This window comes from Molossus molossus, unplaced genomic scaffold, assembly GCF_014108415.1.
Source record: "Molossus molossus isolate mMolMol1 unplaced genomic scaffold, mMolMol1.p scaffold_m16_p_13, whole genome shotgun sequence".
Lineage (NCBI taxonomy): Eukaryota > Metazoa > Chordata > Mammalia > Chiroptera > Molossidae > Molossus > Molossus molossus.
Window position 1 is genome coordinate 22,194,691 of NW_023425348.1, and position 17,068 is coordinate 22,211,758.

General features: G+C 35.8%; 1 protein-coding gene across 1 annotated transcript in view; it reads right to left on the bottom strand.

Moving 5' to 3' along the window:
- The window catches only part of CNTN5 (contactin 5), a 900,389-nt gene that overhangs the window by 474,355 nt on the left and 408,966 nt on the right, over positions 1–17,068 (bottom strand). Inside the window, exons 6-7 of the mRNA XM_036258335.1 lie at positions 2,592–2,715; positions 2,291–2,466 (exon numbers count right to left, since the gene is read on the bottom strand). Coding sequence (XP_036114228.1) covers positions 2,291–2,466; positions 2,592–2,715 — 300 coding nt within the window. The remainder of the gene's footprint in view (positions 1–2,290; positions 2,467–2,591; positions 2,716–17,068) is intronic.

The window sequence follows — 17,068 nt, forward strand, 5'->3', positions numbered from 1 at the left end:
TTCAATGTGACTCATGAATCCATAAAAATCCTAGAAAAGCCCTGGCCAGTTTGGCCCAGCAGTTGGAGAGTCGGCCTGCGGTACAGAGATGATACCCGGGTTCGGTTCCCTCTAAGGGCATGTACCTCTTTGCAGTTTGTCCCTGGCCCTTGTTGGGTTGTGCGGGTGGCAGCCACTCGATATGTACTTTTCATGTCGATGTTTCTCTCTCTCTCTCTCTCTCTCTCTCTCTCTCTCTCTCTCTCTCTCAATGAAAAATGAAAAAATGTCCTTGGGTAAGGATAAAAAAAATTTTTTTTAAATCGTAGAAGAAAATGCAGGCAACAAAATTTTGGACATCATATGCAGCAGAATTTTCACTGATACATCACCTAAGGCAACAGAAACAAAGGAAAAAATGAGCACATGGGACTACATCAATCTCAAGAGGTTCGTTCGGCACAGCAAAAGAAACAACCATCAAAATGGAAAGGGAACCCACTGTATGGGAGAGCATAACTGCCAATGATTCATCAGATAAGTGGTTAATTTCCAAAATCTGTACAGTGCTCATAGAACTCAACAAAAGGAAGACAAAGAACCCAATTAAAAAATGCGGAACAAGGTATTCCCAGAGATGTAGAAGTAGGGTACAGACTGACAACCTTCAGAAGAGGTGGGGGGAGGGAAGAGATAAACCACAGAACTTCTATGCATGTATGCATAACTGATGGACATGGACAACAAAGCTGGTAATGGGGGTGAGGGGATGGGGAAGTGGGTGTCAATGGAGAAAAAAAGGAGAAATATCTGTAACAAAAATGAATTAATAAAATATATATATATAATAACAAAAAAAAAGAAAGGTATAAGCCAGTAATATTTGTATATTATATTCTCTGGATTTGCTGTATTTGTCTTGAAAAGTCTTTGTTGAACAGAGAAGCAATTATGAGGATTATTTTGTTTATTAGGCTATTTTTTAAATGTGTATACTAAAAAGTATTAGGTTCTTTGATGTACCATATAACTATTTTCTAGAATAAAAAGAAAATACTGGGTAAAAAAGGAGAAACATCTGTAATAAAAATAAAATTAAAAAAAAGAAAATACCCAGGTTACTATCATTGTATATTTGGTGTAAATAAAGTACATATATAAACTCCTTGGCCAAACTCTACTTTAAAAGATAATATTTTGATTTTTCTAGGGCCTAGATCAACATTCTCCAAACTGATCCATTATTGTTTATTTCTTTCCTTTTCTCTTTCACACTGGATTCTGGGTTTAATTAGAAATAATATGCGATGAAGATTATATCGAGAAAAATCAATTATTCCATTCTTCAGGGCGTAATTTTAACTTAAAAATCGTCTTGTGATGAATTATGTAGTCAATATAGTTACATATAAATTATTAACACAAAGATTCATGGCCTTCCTATCTATATTTTATAATTTGTAATCCTCCAGAATTTAAATCAAGTAGGATTTCTTACTAAGAAATAATACTAAGGTTTTTTTCAGCTAGTAACCTATCCTCAATTTAGTGTAAGACCTCACTGTAGGTGAAATAATTTCAAGAGTTTAAAAATGAATACATTTAGTTAATTAGATATATGATCTATTTTAGAAAATGTATATATTATAGTATATATGTATGATTACATATGGTATCCTTTTTTAGTTAAAAAAATTCTGAGACAACTGGTTAAAAATTTCTAGTGAGAATCTAAAATATTACTATTTCAGAGGCATTTCTTTGGTTAACTGACCATAAGCAAAAGATTTATAATATGTGATCTTATGTCCAGAAGAATCTATAGCAAATAGACTATAATAAACAGCAGAATACGTAGATATTTTAAAAAGCACACAGGATTAGAAATCTATAGATTTTTAAAGATATTTGAGTTCTAAAACTTTATCTGCTTTTGTGAATAGATTTTTTAACCTCCCAGGCTAAAATGTTGTTTATTTTAAGAGGGCAGCCCTGGTTGGGTGGTTCAACCCAGTCAGATCACACACAACACACAAGAATCAACCAATGATGCATAAATAAGTGGAACAAATCAATATTTCTCTCTCTCAAATTAATTTTTTAAAAAATTGAAGAAGGCAAATATTTCAGGGAATTTCAAAATATCTCAGGAAGAAACACATTGTTGGCATACTTCTAATCCTTACCAAGGTTTTCCACTGTTTTAAAATTTGAGTCTTATGCTTTTGCCTAAGGAAACTTTAAAATTACATATATACACAATATATACATATACATGGGGGGAAAAAAAACACACATAAACTTTACTCACAGGCAAACTGAAGTATGGCTTCTCTACTAAGAATACTTCCAAAAGTGTTGGCTGCTAAACACTGATAATGACCAGAATCTTTTGCTTCACTTGGATTGCTTATAATGAAGGTCCCCTCAATCAAACTATAGCGATAATCACTTTCCAAGTCAATTTCTGTTCCATTTCGAAGCCATCTGAGAAAAAATAAGAAGACAGATAGTAAATAAATTGAGACATTAAAACACTCCATGAGATTGTCAGAATTTCAATTAAGGGAATTTTTAAAACTTAAGAAAAATATATAACAGTGAATTTCTACCTGTAACTGGGAACTGGGTTGCCACGAACTTCACAATTCAGAGCTACTTTCTTTTCATCAGAATCAGTTGGGAAAATTATATCATCTGGTTCTTGCACAAATACTGGCCCATAGTCCACACTTTCTATAAGAACCAAAGAAGACATACTTTAAAATTTCTTGAAATATCAAGACATGTTTTTTTTTTTTCTCAATTATGTTTGCAATCAAAACTCTTGCCATTTCCTTGTACTCAAAGGTATATTACCAAAATAAAAGTGTAGCTTTAATAAAACATTATATAGTTTTAATAAATTGGAGAGACCTAAATAGACTTTTTTTGTAACTGATTAAGACTACTTATAAAAATATGATACATAGTAGAAAAACAAGCATTTCAAGCATTGCTTTTGTACATTTAAAAAAATATATCTTTGTATTCATCTAAAGCAGAGTAAAATCATATAAATAATATGAAACAAAGATATTATTTAAAAAACCATAACATTTGTAAAACTCTTAGAAGGTTAAAAATAATGTACATAAAGAAAAAAACATTAATATTTTGTTATTATTTGGATACTACAGATATTAAAAAAATCAGTCTTCATACATTCTTCTTATATTCCTTTCTTCACTCATTCAGTCAAGCACTACTAAGTGCTAATAATGCTGGAGTGTAGGGAGAAATTCTGTAATGCAAATAAATATGTTCTCATGGAATAAATGAAAAATGTCCTCAAAAATTTTTAAAAACTGAGTGAAAAATGTCAAAACTGTATACAGTTCAATGTTCACGAGTAGGTAAACAAAATAAATGAGATCAGAAGAGAAAAGGCATAAAAAGGAGGGTCAAAAGGAAGAGCATTTAAACTTATTAACTGTCTACTGTATGCCAGATACTAGATTCTCTCTCATTTAATTAGTTAATACTCAGAAATTCTATAGTAAAGATAATTTTAAACTAATAAAATTTCATGGAAAATTAGTAATAAAAGAGGCTCCTTGTGTCAGGTTGAGCTCGAGGGAGATAGTTCTGCTGTAGAAATGGTGAGAAAATGTGCTGTGGGAGTGTGCGTCATGTTGTCTGCAGTGGTGTAAGAACTTACAGAATCATATGGATACCTAGGATCTGTAGAATTCTGAATTGTGAACTTAGGAAAAAGTAAAAGCGTTTTGCTTTATTTTTATTAATCATGAATTTGTTCGCATGATAACTTTAGATTAAGATCCTCACCTTGGCACAAGTGATATTTTGGGATATTCTGTGTTGTGAAGTTGTACTCTGTATTGTAAGATATTTACCATCATCACTGACCTTCTTTATTGATTTTAGAGAGAGAGGAAGGGAGAGGGAGGGAGAGAGAAACATCAATGAGAGAGAACATCTGACTGGCTGCTTCCTGCATGCTCCCCACTGGGGATTGAGCCCACAACCTAGGCATGTGCCCTGACTGGGAATTGAACTGGTGACCTCTTGGGGCATGGGTCGACACTCAAACACCAAGCCATACTGGCCGGGCAAACTGCCCTCTTTTAAACTCACTGCTTTAGAAAAATAAAGAGGGAAGATTTTAGAATATACGTATTTCCAATGACTGTACTGAACAATTCGAGGTTTACATCATCTATCGATAACCATAAGAAAATATCAAGAAACATATGCAAGAAAGAGTGTCCCAAGAAACTTGAACTTTGAAAAATTATAACTGAAAAAGATGTATACCTTAATACTTAAAATATGGGTAAACTGATTTTCTGTCTTTAAATGCATTAAATATCCCTTCTTTTTTGGGCAAAGTAAACAAGTGTTCATGGTATTCTAAACATTCATTCACTAAAAACTATACACTCACAAGGAGTATACACTAAGAAGTATTTTCTTTGAGTCCTAGGTAACCTAGCTGAGGTTCTTTTTCTTAACCTACAACAAAAAATATTATGAAAATAACTGACACATGCTTCTCTATACCAAATTATATTGCTGTGACTTAAAACTTTTATTTAAAAATAAAGAAACTAAGTGATTGGATAAATAAATAACCAAAGGAAATTATTGTCAAAATACTGTATTTGTTGTTTCAACATAATAAATTTTATAAAAATTAGCAAAGCACATGAAACCTCATCAAACTCCCAATCAGAGTTAAACTGCACAATCAAGTCATAAAAAAATAATCTTTTCTAATCTTCACACATTAAAACGATTACTTAGATAAATATTATAAATGCCTATGATGTATAAAATTAACATTTAATAAATATATTTTACATATTTATACATTACAAAACTCATGAGCTTTAGAATCAGAAGCACTTTAGTTTAATTCCAGTACTATCATTTTCTAGCCTTGAGCCAACTACTTTTATCTTTTGCTGCTCAATTAATTAATGGTAGGTAATAATGTCTCCTTACAGTATTATAATGAGATCAGTTAACATTAACACTTATACATAGTAAATCATAAGTACTCAATACATTATAATAAATAATAATAATAATTGCTTTTACTTGTGGAGCAATACTGTATGCCAGACATTATACTGAAAAATGTATATGCACTACATTATGTAACACAATAGCCATGTGGCCAGAATTAATTCCCCCATTTTATAGATGACAAAACTGAGGCCGAATTCAATTAACTAAATTTATATATCAAATAAATGATGAACCTGGAATATAAATCCAGGACTGCTGGTATCTAGAACCTGATTACACTACTACTATTACTTATAATAATTATTATTATATTTATGTTAGAACATTTATAAAGCACTTTCATATTATTTAATTCTCTGAGTTGAGCATTATAATTATTTCTAATTCAAAGATGAAAACTGAGCTTCTGAGAAACTTCTGCAAAATTAGACACAGAGTAAATAGTGGATTTTAACTAAGCCTCTTTGTTTTCAAGTCTGATGTTCTGAAAATTGTCAAAACAGACAAGAGAAATGAAAGATTGTCGGTCTGGGCTATAGCAGAGGAGTAAGATTGCTAAATTATGGACTGTAAAACAAGTGGCTAATCAACCAACATTTATTCTATTATGACTGCCCATACTCTGTTACATATCACTTTGTTGTTCATTGTCACTTCCAAAGGCATCTTAGTGTGTCCTCACTCATTCTCTCTCTCCTTCTCTCTTTCTCTTAGAAATAAGGCTGATCGTAAGGAGCATGTGTCTAAGTAGGCTGTTCCAATGCCCAGCAGATGGTATCAATGATGATACTGTCGCTGAAAAGATTAGGTTTTAAAGTTACATACCAAGAAAGTATTATAGGTAAACTCAGACTGATTATTTGATTTATTCTCCTATAATTGTCAACTCCACCTATTGATAAAGATGATGCATTCATTGCTTAGAACAATGTTCTTATATTTTGCAGTTTTTAGCTTGATGGAATCTGTAGCTTGTGTAGACAGACTTTTAAACTTATATGACAATAGATCATCACAAAGATCCTGATAACCAATAAATCAAAATCTTTACTTAACAAGATAGAAATCTTTGAGGTAGTTGGATGACAGGCAGATGTCATTACAGACAATGCTAATTTTTCATAGGACTAATGTTTTGAGTTTTTATTTTTTTCCTTGAACAGACTATAAAATATTTGTAGATGGCTGAACCTAAAATGTTAGTGGTGATTGTCTGTGAAAGATCAGATTCGTATCTCAAGTGTTCTTTCTTCAGAAGAAAATTGTTTTAGTTTTGAAGTGATTTGATGTTTCTCTGCTACAAAGAATGAAATCAACACCCTTTTTCTCACTTCCTCCAAGTTTATTTCCTAAATTTTCTCAGTTTTGCTTGTTAATCACAGTTCACATGGTTTCTTAGTCATAGTTATTACTGTTACGGTATTAAACATTTATTATGTCTTCTCATCATGGGTTTTTATTTCTAAGTTTCTTCTTTTTTCCCCAATAAAAAAGACCATATGTGCTATATTTCTTGTTATATGGTTTAAAAAAAATTTTTGTTATCTTTATAACTCAAAGACAACTTGACTGGGTATCAAATTTGGCATTCACTATTGATCACTAGAGATATTCTTCCACTCCCTCTCTGTTCACATTTAATATTACCATGGTGATATCTGAGTTCCAGATTGACTTTCCTCACTACTCAGGACTGGATTTTATGCCTGGATGTCTATACACCTCTTTCCTCAACCTTTAATTTCAAGAATTTTGCTAGATACATATTGGTGTAACTGTATTAACTTGTAGGTTCAAGAATTTCTTTTTCAAGAATATATCATTTTCATTTGTTCTGTTCTCTTCATTTAACTCAGGCATAACTTAGATTTTTAAAAATGTTTTATTTATCATCTCTGTAAAAACTTCTATATTTTTATTCTTTTCCTAATTGTTTGAATTTTTCAAATTTGGTGGTTAAGTCCTTATCTCTTCAATTGCCTCTATATTATCAGTAATAAGGGTATGTGAAATCCTGCACTAGTTACAAAAATCATGCATAGCCCACCATCTTCTCTCTCCTCTTTTGCCAATTAGCTGAAGGTGAAAGCATTGATGCCAGCAAGGCTCTAGTAGATATCACAGATGTTAGAGAGACCAACTCTAGTTCCCAAACTCTCTATATGGAAAACTACTCATAGAAGAACTGAGTGGAATATGATTTGAATAAGAAAGAAGTGTGTATTGTGTTAAGAAATTGTTATAACAAACTATAGAAATGATCCCCGAAAGTATAGTCTTAGACTGATGCAGCCACTATGGAAAACACCATGGTGTTACCTCAAAAAATTAAAAATTGAGTTGCCAATTGACCCAGTGATCCCACTTCTAGGAATATACCCTAAGAAGCCTGAAACACCAATCAGAAAGAATATATGTACCCCCATGTTCATTGCAGCGCTATTTACAATAGCTAAAATCTGGAAACAGCCTAAGTGTCCATCAGTAGACGAATGGACAAAAAAGTTGTGGTACATATACACAATGGAGTACTATGCAGCTGTAAGAAAGAAAGATCTCTTATCCTTTGAGACGACATGGAGGGACCTGGAAAGTATCCTAAGCAAAACAAGCCAAGCAGAGAAAGACAAATACCACATGATCTCACTTATTTGTGGAATATAATGATCATAACAGTCTGAGAAATATGGTAGACCCAGAAATGTGGAAGTAGGGTACAGACTGGCAACCCTCAGAAGAGGGAGTGGTGGGGGGAGGGAAGAGATAAACCACAGAACTTATATGCATGTATGCATAACCAATGGACATGGACAACAAAGCCAGGGATGGGGTGGGGGGGATGGAGTGGAGGGTGTCAGTGGGGTAAAAAAGGAGAAACATCTGTAACAAAAATAAAATTAATTAATTAATTAATTAATAAAAAAGAAATTGTTATAATATCCAGAATTTCTTATTTTGATTAATATTGCATTTAAACAAATTATTTCCAAACTTTAAGGATAGAATATGATTAGGAAGTAATGTTCACTGAAGTAAATATTATCGTTATACTATAAAGACCTACTTATATATTTTTTTCTTTAGTTCAAGCCTCTTGATAACTACCTAGTTAAATTGTATTCCAAGGCCTAGAGCCTATGACAGAAGATACTCAATTATTCAACCTTCTATCTAACTTTATCAGTTATAGTACTGCAGTTCTGTAATTGGTTTTCTACTTAAGCCTTGAGCACCAGTTCTTCTTCATGTGCCCAAATTCTGAAAATGGGTTTTTATCCTCTGTCTCTATTCCTAAATCCTATTTTGTTAACTCTTCTAGAAAGCCCAGTGCTACTATTTAGACATGCATATTACATGGATGCTGTGATTCATGCTTTACATTTTTACATGGCTGACTTTCACTATGTAATTATGTAATCAAGAATCTGAATCTATTTTTGATCTTTGACCACTGATGGCTTTTAAGCTCCACCAGGCTTTATCCCATTGCCTCACCTCAGGGAAAGCTGGTACGCCAGGCAGAGTAGTTGGTAAGCATTCCTCTCCTGACTCAGGTAGGGTTCACAGCATGCAAACCCCAGCCCACACTGGAACTCGCAGCCCAACCCCACTCCTCAATCACAATAAAAATGAAAGCTACCCATTTCTTCCCATCCCCTGCTCAAGTTGTTTTCAGACCAGCCCACCCTGTTTTCATCAAAAGCTTCATGATATGAATAACTGATATTTTCATACACTTTGGTGTATCTGTAGTGTAATCAGTTTCTGTATTTGAACCAGTTTGGGGTTGTGGGATATTGGTCTTGTACTCTACAGGGCAACCACATGGCAAGTTAAGCCTCAGTATCCTGGTAGAGGGCAGGGTCTTCTCTGAGGGAAACATATATTCCTCCCAAAAGGATTTGCATTTATGGAAGCAGTAGATCTTCAAATAGTTAACCAAAATGTAGATGGTAGACATGTGAGAAAGGTAATAATTGATTATCTCTGGATAGCTTTCTCTTAGATTTGTGTCAGAAAACTAAGATGTGCTGTGGGATCATCCGAATTGTTTGAGCAAGATGGTCTCATCCACGGAGATAAGCCAGGGACAAGGTTTGAAGGTAATTATATAGAGTGACATAAATTGGAGATGATGACTAAGTTATGCTTGTAAATCAAAAATCAAATCCATGTATATATTCCCTTTCTCCTTTTCTATGTTGTCATCCCTAAGCTTTAGCAATGAGCTCATCCATTCTGGTCTCAGCAAGCCCAGAAACACGATATAGAAATGAGGAAAAGTACTGCATGTCCATATTTAGGCTAGTGGTTTCCAAATCCTTTTAATAACAAATATTTTATAATTCTTGTTTTATAAAAATTAATAAATATTCTAACTTACCTATACACAATTTTAAATGTAATAAAAGGGCAAATAAAAGAGAAGTAACATATGTTATTGAATTCATATGTAAGTTCTCAGTAACAATGATAATAGAAGACATAAAGAGGTAATCAAAGCGTGCTTTTGTACATAAAATCTCCATAAATGTAGCAGCTACAAATGCTAACTGATCCAAGTGTGGTGTTGGTGACTCAGATATCATGAGTACTGTTGGTGTTAGGTGATATGGTTTTCTAAGAGGTCAACAACTCTTGGTAAAGTTCTTAACAAAATTAAATACAATCTTGTTCTAATTTACACAATTTCTCATTGACATATGCATTATATGTAAAAAAAAATACTTTGTATATAATATAATACAGAATTAGATTCTAGTGTCAAAAAAGTGTAAGAATTTTCAACTCATGTGACTATCTAGCAGGACAATTAAGAGTCCTGCACATTACAATTATAAGTCATTTAGCATTCCTGGTTTCCTCTCAATAAATTAAAGTAGTGCATCCTAGAATCATTGAAACAACCAAAACTGTTTCACAAATTTCTGGACCACCTCTGAAGAGGAGGTGCCACCCCTTCTTAGAATCAGACTAGAGGAGCAATTTTCAACCTTTTTCATCTCATGACAAACATAAACCAATTACTAAAAATTTGCAGCACACCAAAATATATAATTTTTGCTGATCTGTCCAAAAAAAAAAAGGTCTAATTTTGATTCATTCATATTGGACAGAGATTGTTGTGTTGGCTGTTGTCATTTTTTTATTTGACAATCTAAGGGTAAAGAGGTCAGCGCTTCTGACTAGTCAGGTATTACATGTTTCAAAAATTCTTGTGGCACACTGTTGAAAATCGCTGGACTAGAGCAAGAAACAGTGACTGCCTGAAGTTAGCATGGTGTTGGTTGTAGTCTTCCTTAAGAGGTGCCTGAGCAACAATGTAAAACTTCACTGTGAAATGACGACTGGCTGGGCTGGTCTGCCTTTCTCCCAGTGGAGTTTCTTGAAACATAGTTATGTATTACATTTATGGAAACGATGATTTCCCTCGGAGAGTCCTGTCCTGGGCTCAAGCTGCTATGTCGCCCTCTCTAACCCCTGTTGAAATTACTGCCACTTATTGATAGGGTGCTCAGATACTAACTTTCTTCCTACCAAGACATTTTAAGTATCACCTAATCCGAGACTCCTGCAGCTAGGTTCTTAGGGAAGCCTTACTTCCTGACACTGGATCATGTTTTCAACTGTTACCTGGATCATGACCAGAGATTAGCATGCCTCCCTAGATCCTAAACTTCCCTTTCAGACTTTCTTTTAAAAAATTACCTCTGTGCCCATTTTTTCTCAAAGATTAGGTCTCATGCTAGATCCCAACCCTCTTCACCTGCTGGTTAGCTCGAATTTATGGTCTTATCTAGCTTATTCATAGAATGTGACCTATGTGTATCAATAACATAATCTAGACTGGAGGAAATAGTAGTCTCTTATGTCCAACACAGGTATAGGAAATGTACTTTTAATGGTCATTAATATATTTTATGTGATAATTTTCAGAAATTCTGGACTGTTTAATCAGGAATTGCATTTTATAATGCCATTCACAGTTTTCTTAAAGAAAATATCTAGGACTTCCAGTCAAGATGGCGGCGTAGGTAAACGCGGTATCACGTCCTCCCACAACCACATCAAAGTTACAACTAAACTACAGAACAACCATCATTCAAAACCGCCTGAAATCAAGCTGAATGGAAGTCCTACAACTACAGAATTAAAGCAGCAGCCACATCCAGACTGGTAGGAGGGGCGGCAGTGTGAGGGGTGGCGGCGGCTGCGGCAGCTGCAGCGGCGGTGGCTTGACAGGCTGGTCCCACACCCACGTGTGGCGGATAAAAATCAGGAGGCTCCCGCGGCTGGGAAGGTCCTTCCTGAGGACTGAGGGGTCCCCGTCCCACACCAGGTGCCCCGCTCAGGGTTCCAGTGCCAGGAAGAGAATCCCCATAACTTCTGGCTGGAAAAACCAGCAGGAATTGAGGCTCAGGGAAGCTGAGGCGGCTGGAGCCCCAGGCAGCTCCTTAAAGGGCCCGCGCATGGACTTATTGGACTCTCTCCCTCTAAGCTTGGAGGGGAGGCAGCTCGAGGGGCGCCAGACACATACAGGGAAGAACTGAGCTGTTTGGCACTGGAGCGAGGGCTGGAGAGGGGGCTTTCTCAGGGACAAACATGCTGTAAGAGGCCTTTGTTCCTTTGGTGAGCCCTTCCCTGGGGCGGCAGACAGCCGCCATATCTGGGACTTCAACAACCTGGCTCACACTGGTAGCCCCGCCCTGCTGACTCCCTGAGGCCCCGCCCTGCCCCACCCAACGTTCAAGCCCACCCAAGCTGTTGCCACTTGCTTAACCATAGGATTAGCCGGTCTTGGATCCTGCTTCAGGTTTTTCCTAAATTCTTTCAAACAAGCAGCATCTGGTCTCAGCAAGCCCCATACCTCTCATTAAGTAATACCCGGAAACAAACACAGGGAGGCAGCCAAAATGAGCAGACAAAGAAACAGGTCCCAAATGAAAGAACAGAACAAAACCCCAATAAAAGAACTAAGCGAAATGGAGATAAGCAACCTAACAGATACTGAGTTCAAAATACTGCTTATAAGGATGCTCAATGAACTTAGTGAGAACCTCAGTGAACTTAGGGAGGACCTCAAGAGCATAAAAAAGGACCTGTTAGAAATCATGGATACACAGTTAGAATTGAAGGAGGCATTAACTGAAATAAAGAATAACTTACACAGCTTCAATAATAGAGTATGTAAATCCAAGGAGCAAACCATCAATATGGAATATAAGGAAGCAAAAAATGCCCATTCAGAACATCAAAAAGAAAAAGGAATCCAAAAAAATGAGGATAGTGTAAGGAGCCTCTGGGACAACTTCAAGCGTGCCAACATTCGTATCTTGGGGGTGCCAGAAGGAGAAGAGAGAGAACAAGAAATCGAAAACCTGTTTGAAACAATAATGGCAGAAAACTTTCCTAACTTGGTGAAGGAAACAGACAAACAAGTCCAGGAAGCACAGAGAGTCCCAAACAAGATGAACCCCAAGAGGCCCACACCAAGACACATCATCATCAAAATGCAAAAGGTTCAAGACAAAGAGAGAATCTTAAAAGCAGCAAGAGAAAGGTAGCTAGTTACCTACAAGGGAGTTCCCATTAGGCTGTCAGCTGTTTTCTCAAATGAAACTTTGCAGGCCAGAAGGGAGTGGCAAGAAATATTCAGAGTGATGAAAACCAAGAACCTACAACCAAAATTACTCTATCCTGCAAAGCTGTCATTTAGAATCGATGGACATATAAAAACTTTCCCAGACAAGAAAAAGTTAAAGGAGTTCATCACTACCAAACCGTTATTATATGAAATGATGAAGGGTCTTTTTGAAGAAAAAGATAAAATGTATGAACAAAGAAAATGGCAATGAATACATATCTATCAACAATGGAATCTACAAACAAAATGAACAGGTAGAACAGAAACATTCTCATAGATACAGAGAACATTTTGTTGGTTGCCAGTTGGGAGGGGGGGTTGGGGGAATGGGTGAAAAAGGTGAAGGGATTAAGAAGCACAAATTCATTGCTAGACTGACAAACCTCAAAGGGAAAGGGGTTGGGGGGTGGGAAGAAATAAACCAAAGAACTTATATGCATAACCAATGGACACAGACAATAGTGTGGGAAAAGGTGGGAGGGGGGCGGGAGTGGGGAGGAGGGGGTCAATGGGGGAAAAATGTGGAACATCTGTAATACATTTTACATCCAACAATAAAGATTTGAAAAAAAAAAAAAAGAAAATATCTAAACCTTCCTTTAACTTTACGCTGCCTTTCAAAATTGAAATTAATATTCTGTATAAAAGTCAAACAAGTATAAACTGTCATTATGAAACTTTCAAGGACTCCCAAGAATTAAAGCATTATTTATTAAAAAGCATTATGATAAATGTTTTATGGATAGGGGCATTATGTTGCACACATAATATAAATTCAGTGTTTAATAGATTTTTTTGTCATTTTCTAATATAGCCGTAGAAGAGAGGTCAGATGATTCAGAGATGCTATCATTTGTGAAAATGATCATAAGGTATCAATCCCTTATTACATTCAGAAGATGACAAACCACTAGACAACCCTATCAACAGAGGGAAGATATTGCTCTTTCCTCCTTTTCATTTATAATCCAAACTTTTAGTTAAAAAAATGTTTGGGCAAATATTCTGTCACAGAGTAGAAATTCAACCTAAATTCAGACTTCAAGTTCCTCAAATAATGGCTCCTTATTTAACAGTGTTTGTTTAGCTCCCAGTAAGCTTGCACTGCTCCGAGGGCTGGCAGAGGATAAAGAGGAGTATATAGGACGGTCTTTGCTCCAATGGCATATAGTTAAACTGAAAAGAAAAGCATACTAATATAAAACAATAACAATAGCTCTCAAAATTAAGAATAAAATTATAAAGATAAAATTATAAACATAAAATTATAAAGTTTGAATAAGTGGTCATGAGTTTGTAAGGTTTTATTAGAATATGGTCTCTAAACTGAGAGAAACTGAAATAATCTGATTTATATGGGAATATATTATCCAAGTAAAATACCATTTCCCCCTCCCAGAGAGAATTTTTATTCGCAAGAAAGATCACTTAAATTTTGCATTTGGAAATTCAAAACAAATTACCAGCAAAGGGTGTTTTGAAGAAACACAGAAAATTGTCAATACAGAGTTCACTTCGGGTCTTGAAGCCTTTGCCCACAAACCAAGTCCAATCTGGAAATGAGCCATGTTAACAATGAAATTCAGCCAAAGGTACTGAGGATATGAAGCAACAAATTTGGTAGGTTGCAGGAATCTTCCAACAGGGCAGATTCAGAGTGTTATTTAAATTTTAGGTTATGTTTATCATTGAGGGAACTGAAGAGATCCAAAATTATATGCTTAACTTTACTAAGAAATAATTCACTTCAACTGCTTCTAAAAAAAAAACACACCCTTTTCTCACCTGAGATAGCATTTGTAGTCTCTGAATCTCAGAAATAGGTTCCCCTAGTAGAAGTCTGTACTTTCTAGTCAGAATCCCTCCTAATTCAGAATGTTTCTTTGCAAAGAACATAAAATATAAAAACCTAACCATCTCATCATAAATAGAAGATGAACCCTACTCTTTCAATTTTACTCCTACTAAAACCACCACAACATAAACAGATTAAGTCAAAGACCAATATTTTAGCTTTTTTCATCTATAAAGGAAAGGACATGTATATTACCAGCAGTGGTTAATCCTTGTCAAATCACAAAATGACCAAAAGCAGGACATATTTAGTAGGTATTTGAGGTGCTGACTCTTAAAGGCTCTCAAGTAACCTATATTATCATAAGAATTTATCATTTAAACCTTAGTAAATTTTTAAATCAATGAAATTACACTACTTATATTCAAACAACTACTTTAGAATAATTATTAACAACTCAGTATTTTTTAAAACCAGATAATACTTCTTGGTTTGTGGAACAATGTGAGGAGTGATCACAGTCGTTGCCCAAATTAACAATACCAAGTTAAAAGCAAAATCGTTTGGAGGACTTCTCCGACTGCTCAGCTCCAGTGAGCACACGCTCCCTTCCAGGCACTGCTCCACGTCTCTTCTCTCTGTGAGAGGCTAGCTTGGATATTTTATTCACTGACTGTGACCACTTCCTCACCTCAACCAAGTGTCGATGACTGGCCCCTACATTTTTCTCGAGGCCATCCTGTTTGCCTTCAGTTGCTCTGATTTGCTCCTGCTATTGGGAAGTCAGCTACCATGCTGTGAGCTACCCTGTAGAGAGGCCTGCTGAGAGCCATGGGTAATGGAGACGCTCAGTCTAGCAGCCTTCAGCAACTGGGTCCTGTCAGCAGTCATGGAGGTGAGTGTGCTTACAGGTGGATTTGTACCCATTTAAGCCTTGGGATTGAGACTGCAGTCCTACCCTGTGAAAGGCTCAGAGCCAGAGGACCAGTTAAGCTACATTTGCTTTCCCAACAGAGATCATGAGATAACAGAAATGTAGCTTTTGTCCATTTTGTCGATGTCCTCACCCTACTTCTAAATTTTCTGTAGAGAATTCCTCTTATACTATCATGATTTTAAGGTATCTTCATAAATTTGATCTATTTTAACTTTCTGTGTTATCTTGTGATCATCTCAACAGGTTGGTATTATTTTCTAGGCAGCCAATCCCTATAGTTGGTCCAGATTTGTTATTTGTGTCTAGATTAAGCATTCTTCTTTGGATGGAAATCAGATGGAAGCCAGAGTCTTTTGTAACCCAGTGTTGAGTCATATTCCATTGCTTTTGCCATATTCTATTTTCCAGAAGCAGGTTCCTAACTTCACCTCACAAGAGAGGAGAAGAGATGGCACTGTAAATACCAAGGGGTGGACCTCATTGTGAGCCATTTTAGATTCTACCTATTACAGATATGACCACATTAGTCTCATATATATATATATATATATATATATATATATATATATATTTTTTTTTTACTTTTTGTTGTTGTTGTTGTTCAGATATAGTGGGAGGGTGAGAGAGAGAGAGAGAGAAACATCGATGTGAAAGGGACACATCGAGTGGTTGCCACCCACACAACCCAACCAGGGCCGGGGACAAACTGCAACCGAGGTACGTGCCCTTAGCGGGAACCGAACCCAGGATTCTCTGGACCGCAGGCCGACGCTCTAACTGCTGACCCAAACCGGCCAGGGCTAGTCTCATATTTTTTATTTTAAGAAATGAAACATCACACAGTTGAGTTCTATTTTCCCTACCCTGGAACCATTTTCCTGCTCGCATTCTCCCTTTGTCCTCAGCAGTAAGTGCTATAGTCAACTTGCTATCTCAGGCTCGTTTTTAAAATTGTACCACATATATGTATCCATAAATAGTATACATCATTTTTATTTTTTACTTAAGTGTTAGTGTATTATGTATAATGTTCTGTAACTTTTCTTGTTCACTAACGATAATATTTTGAGGTATGTTCATTTTGTGTCATAACGGTATAGCTTATTCACTTTAACAGTTTTACATTTTCACTGATTGAAAAGTAGAATTTATGTATCCATGTCCCTTCTGATGGACATCAAATTGTTTCTAATTTTTTGAAATTATATATATTGCAGCCAGCCGGTGTGGCTAAGTGGTTGAGCGTTGACCCAGGCACCAACAGGTCGCCAGTTCAATTCCTGGTCCGTATATGACTAGGTTGTAGGCCTGATCCCCAGTAGAAGGCATTTAGGAGGCAGCCAATCAGTGTTCTCTCTCATTGATGTTTCTATCTCTGTCTCCTTTCCTCTCTCTCTAAAATCATAAAAGAAAAAAATATTAATAAAAAAACATACTGCAGTGAACAGACTTTTACATTTCATTGAGCATGTGTGGGAGTTTCTCCAGGTTGGATATACAGAAGTGGAATTGTTTTCCCAATCGCTCTGCAAACTAGATTTTTACCTTTCTTAGAAAAACCTTAGCTCTACCTGGGGTACTTCTGGGCTTACTTCTGAGCAGGAGTGAGATGACTTTGTATTCAGACTCTGCTAGTTCTCTCATTTTTCACAAGAGCATGTCAACCCCGGCTTTACTC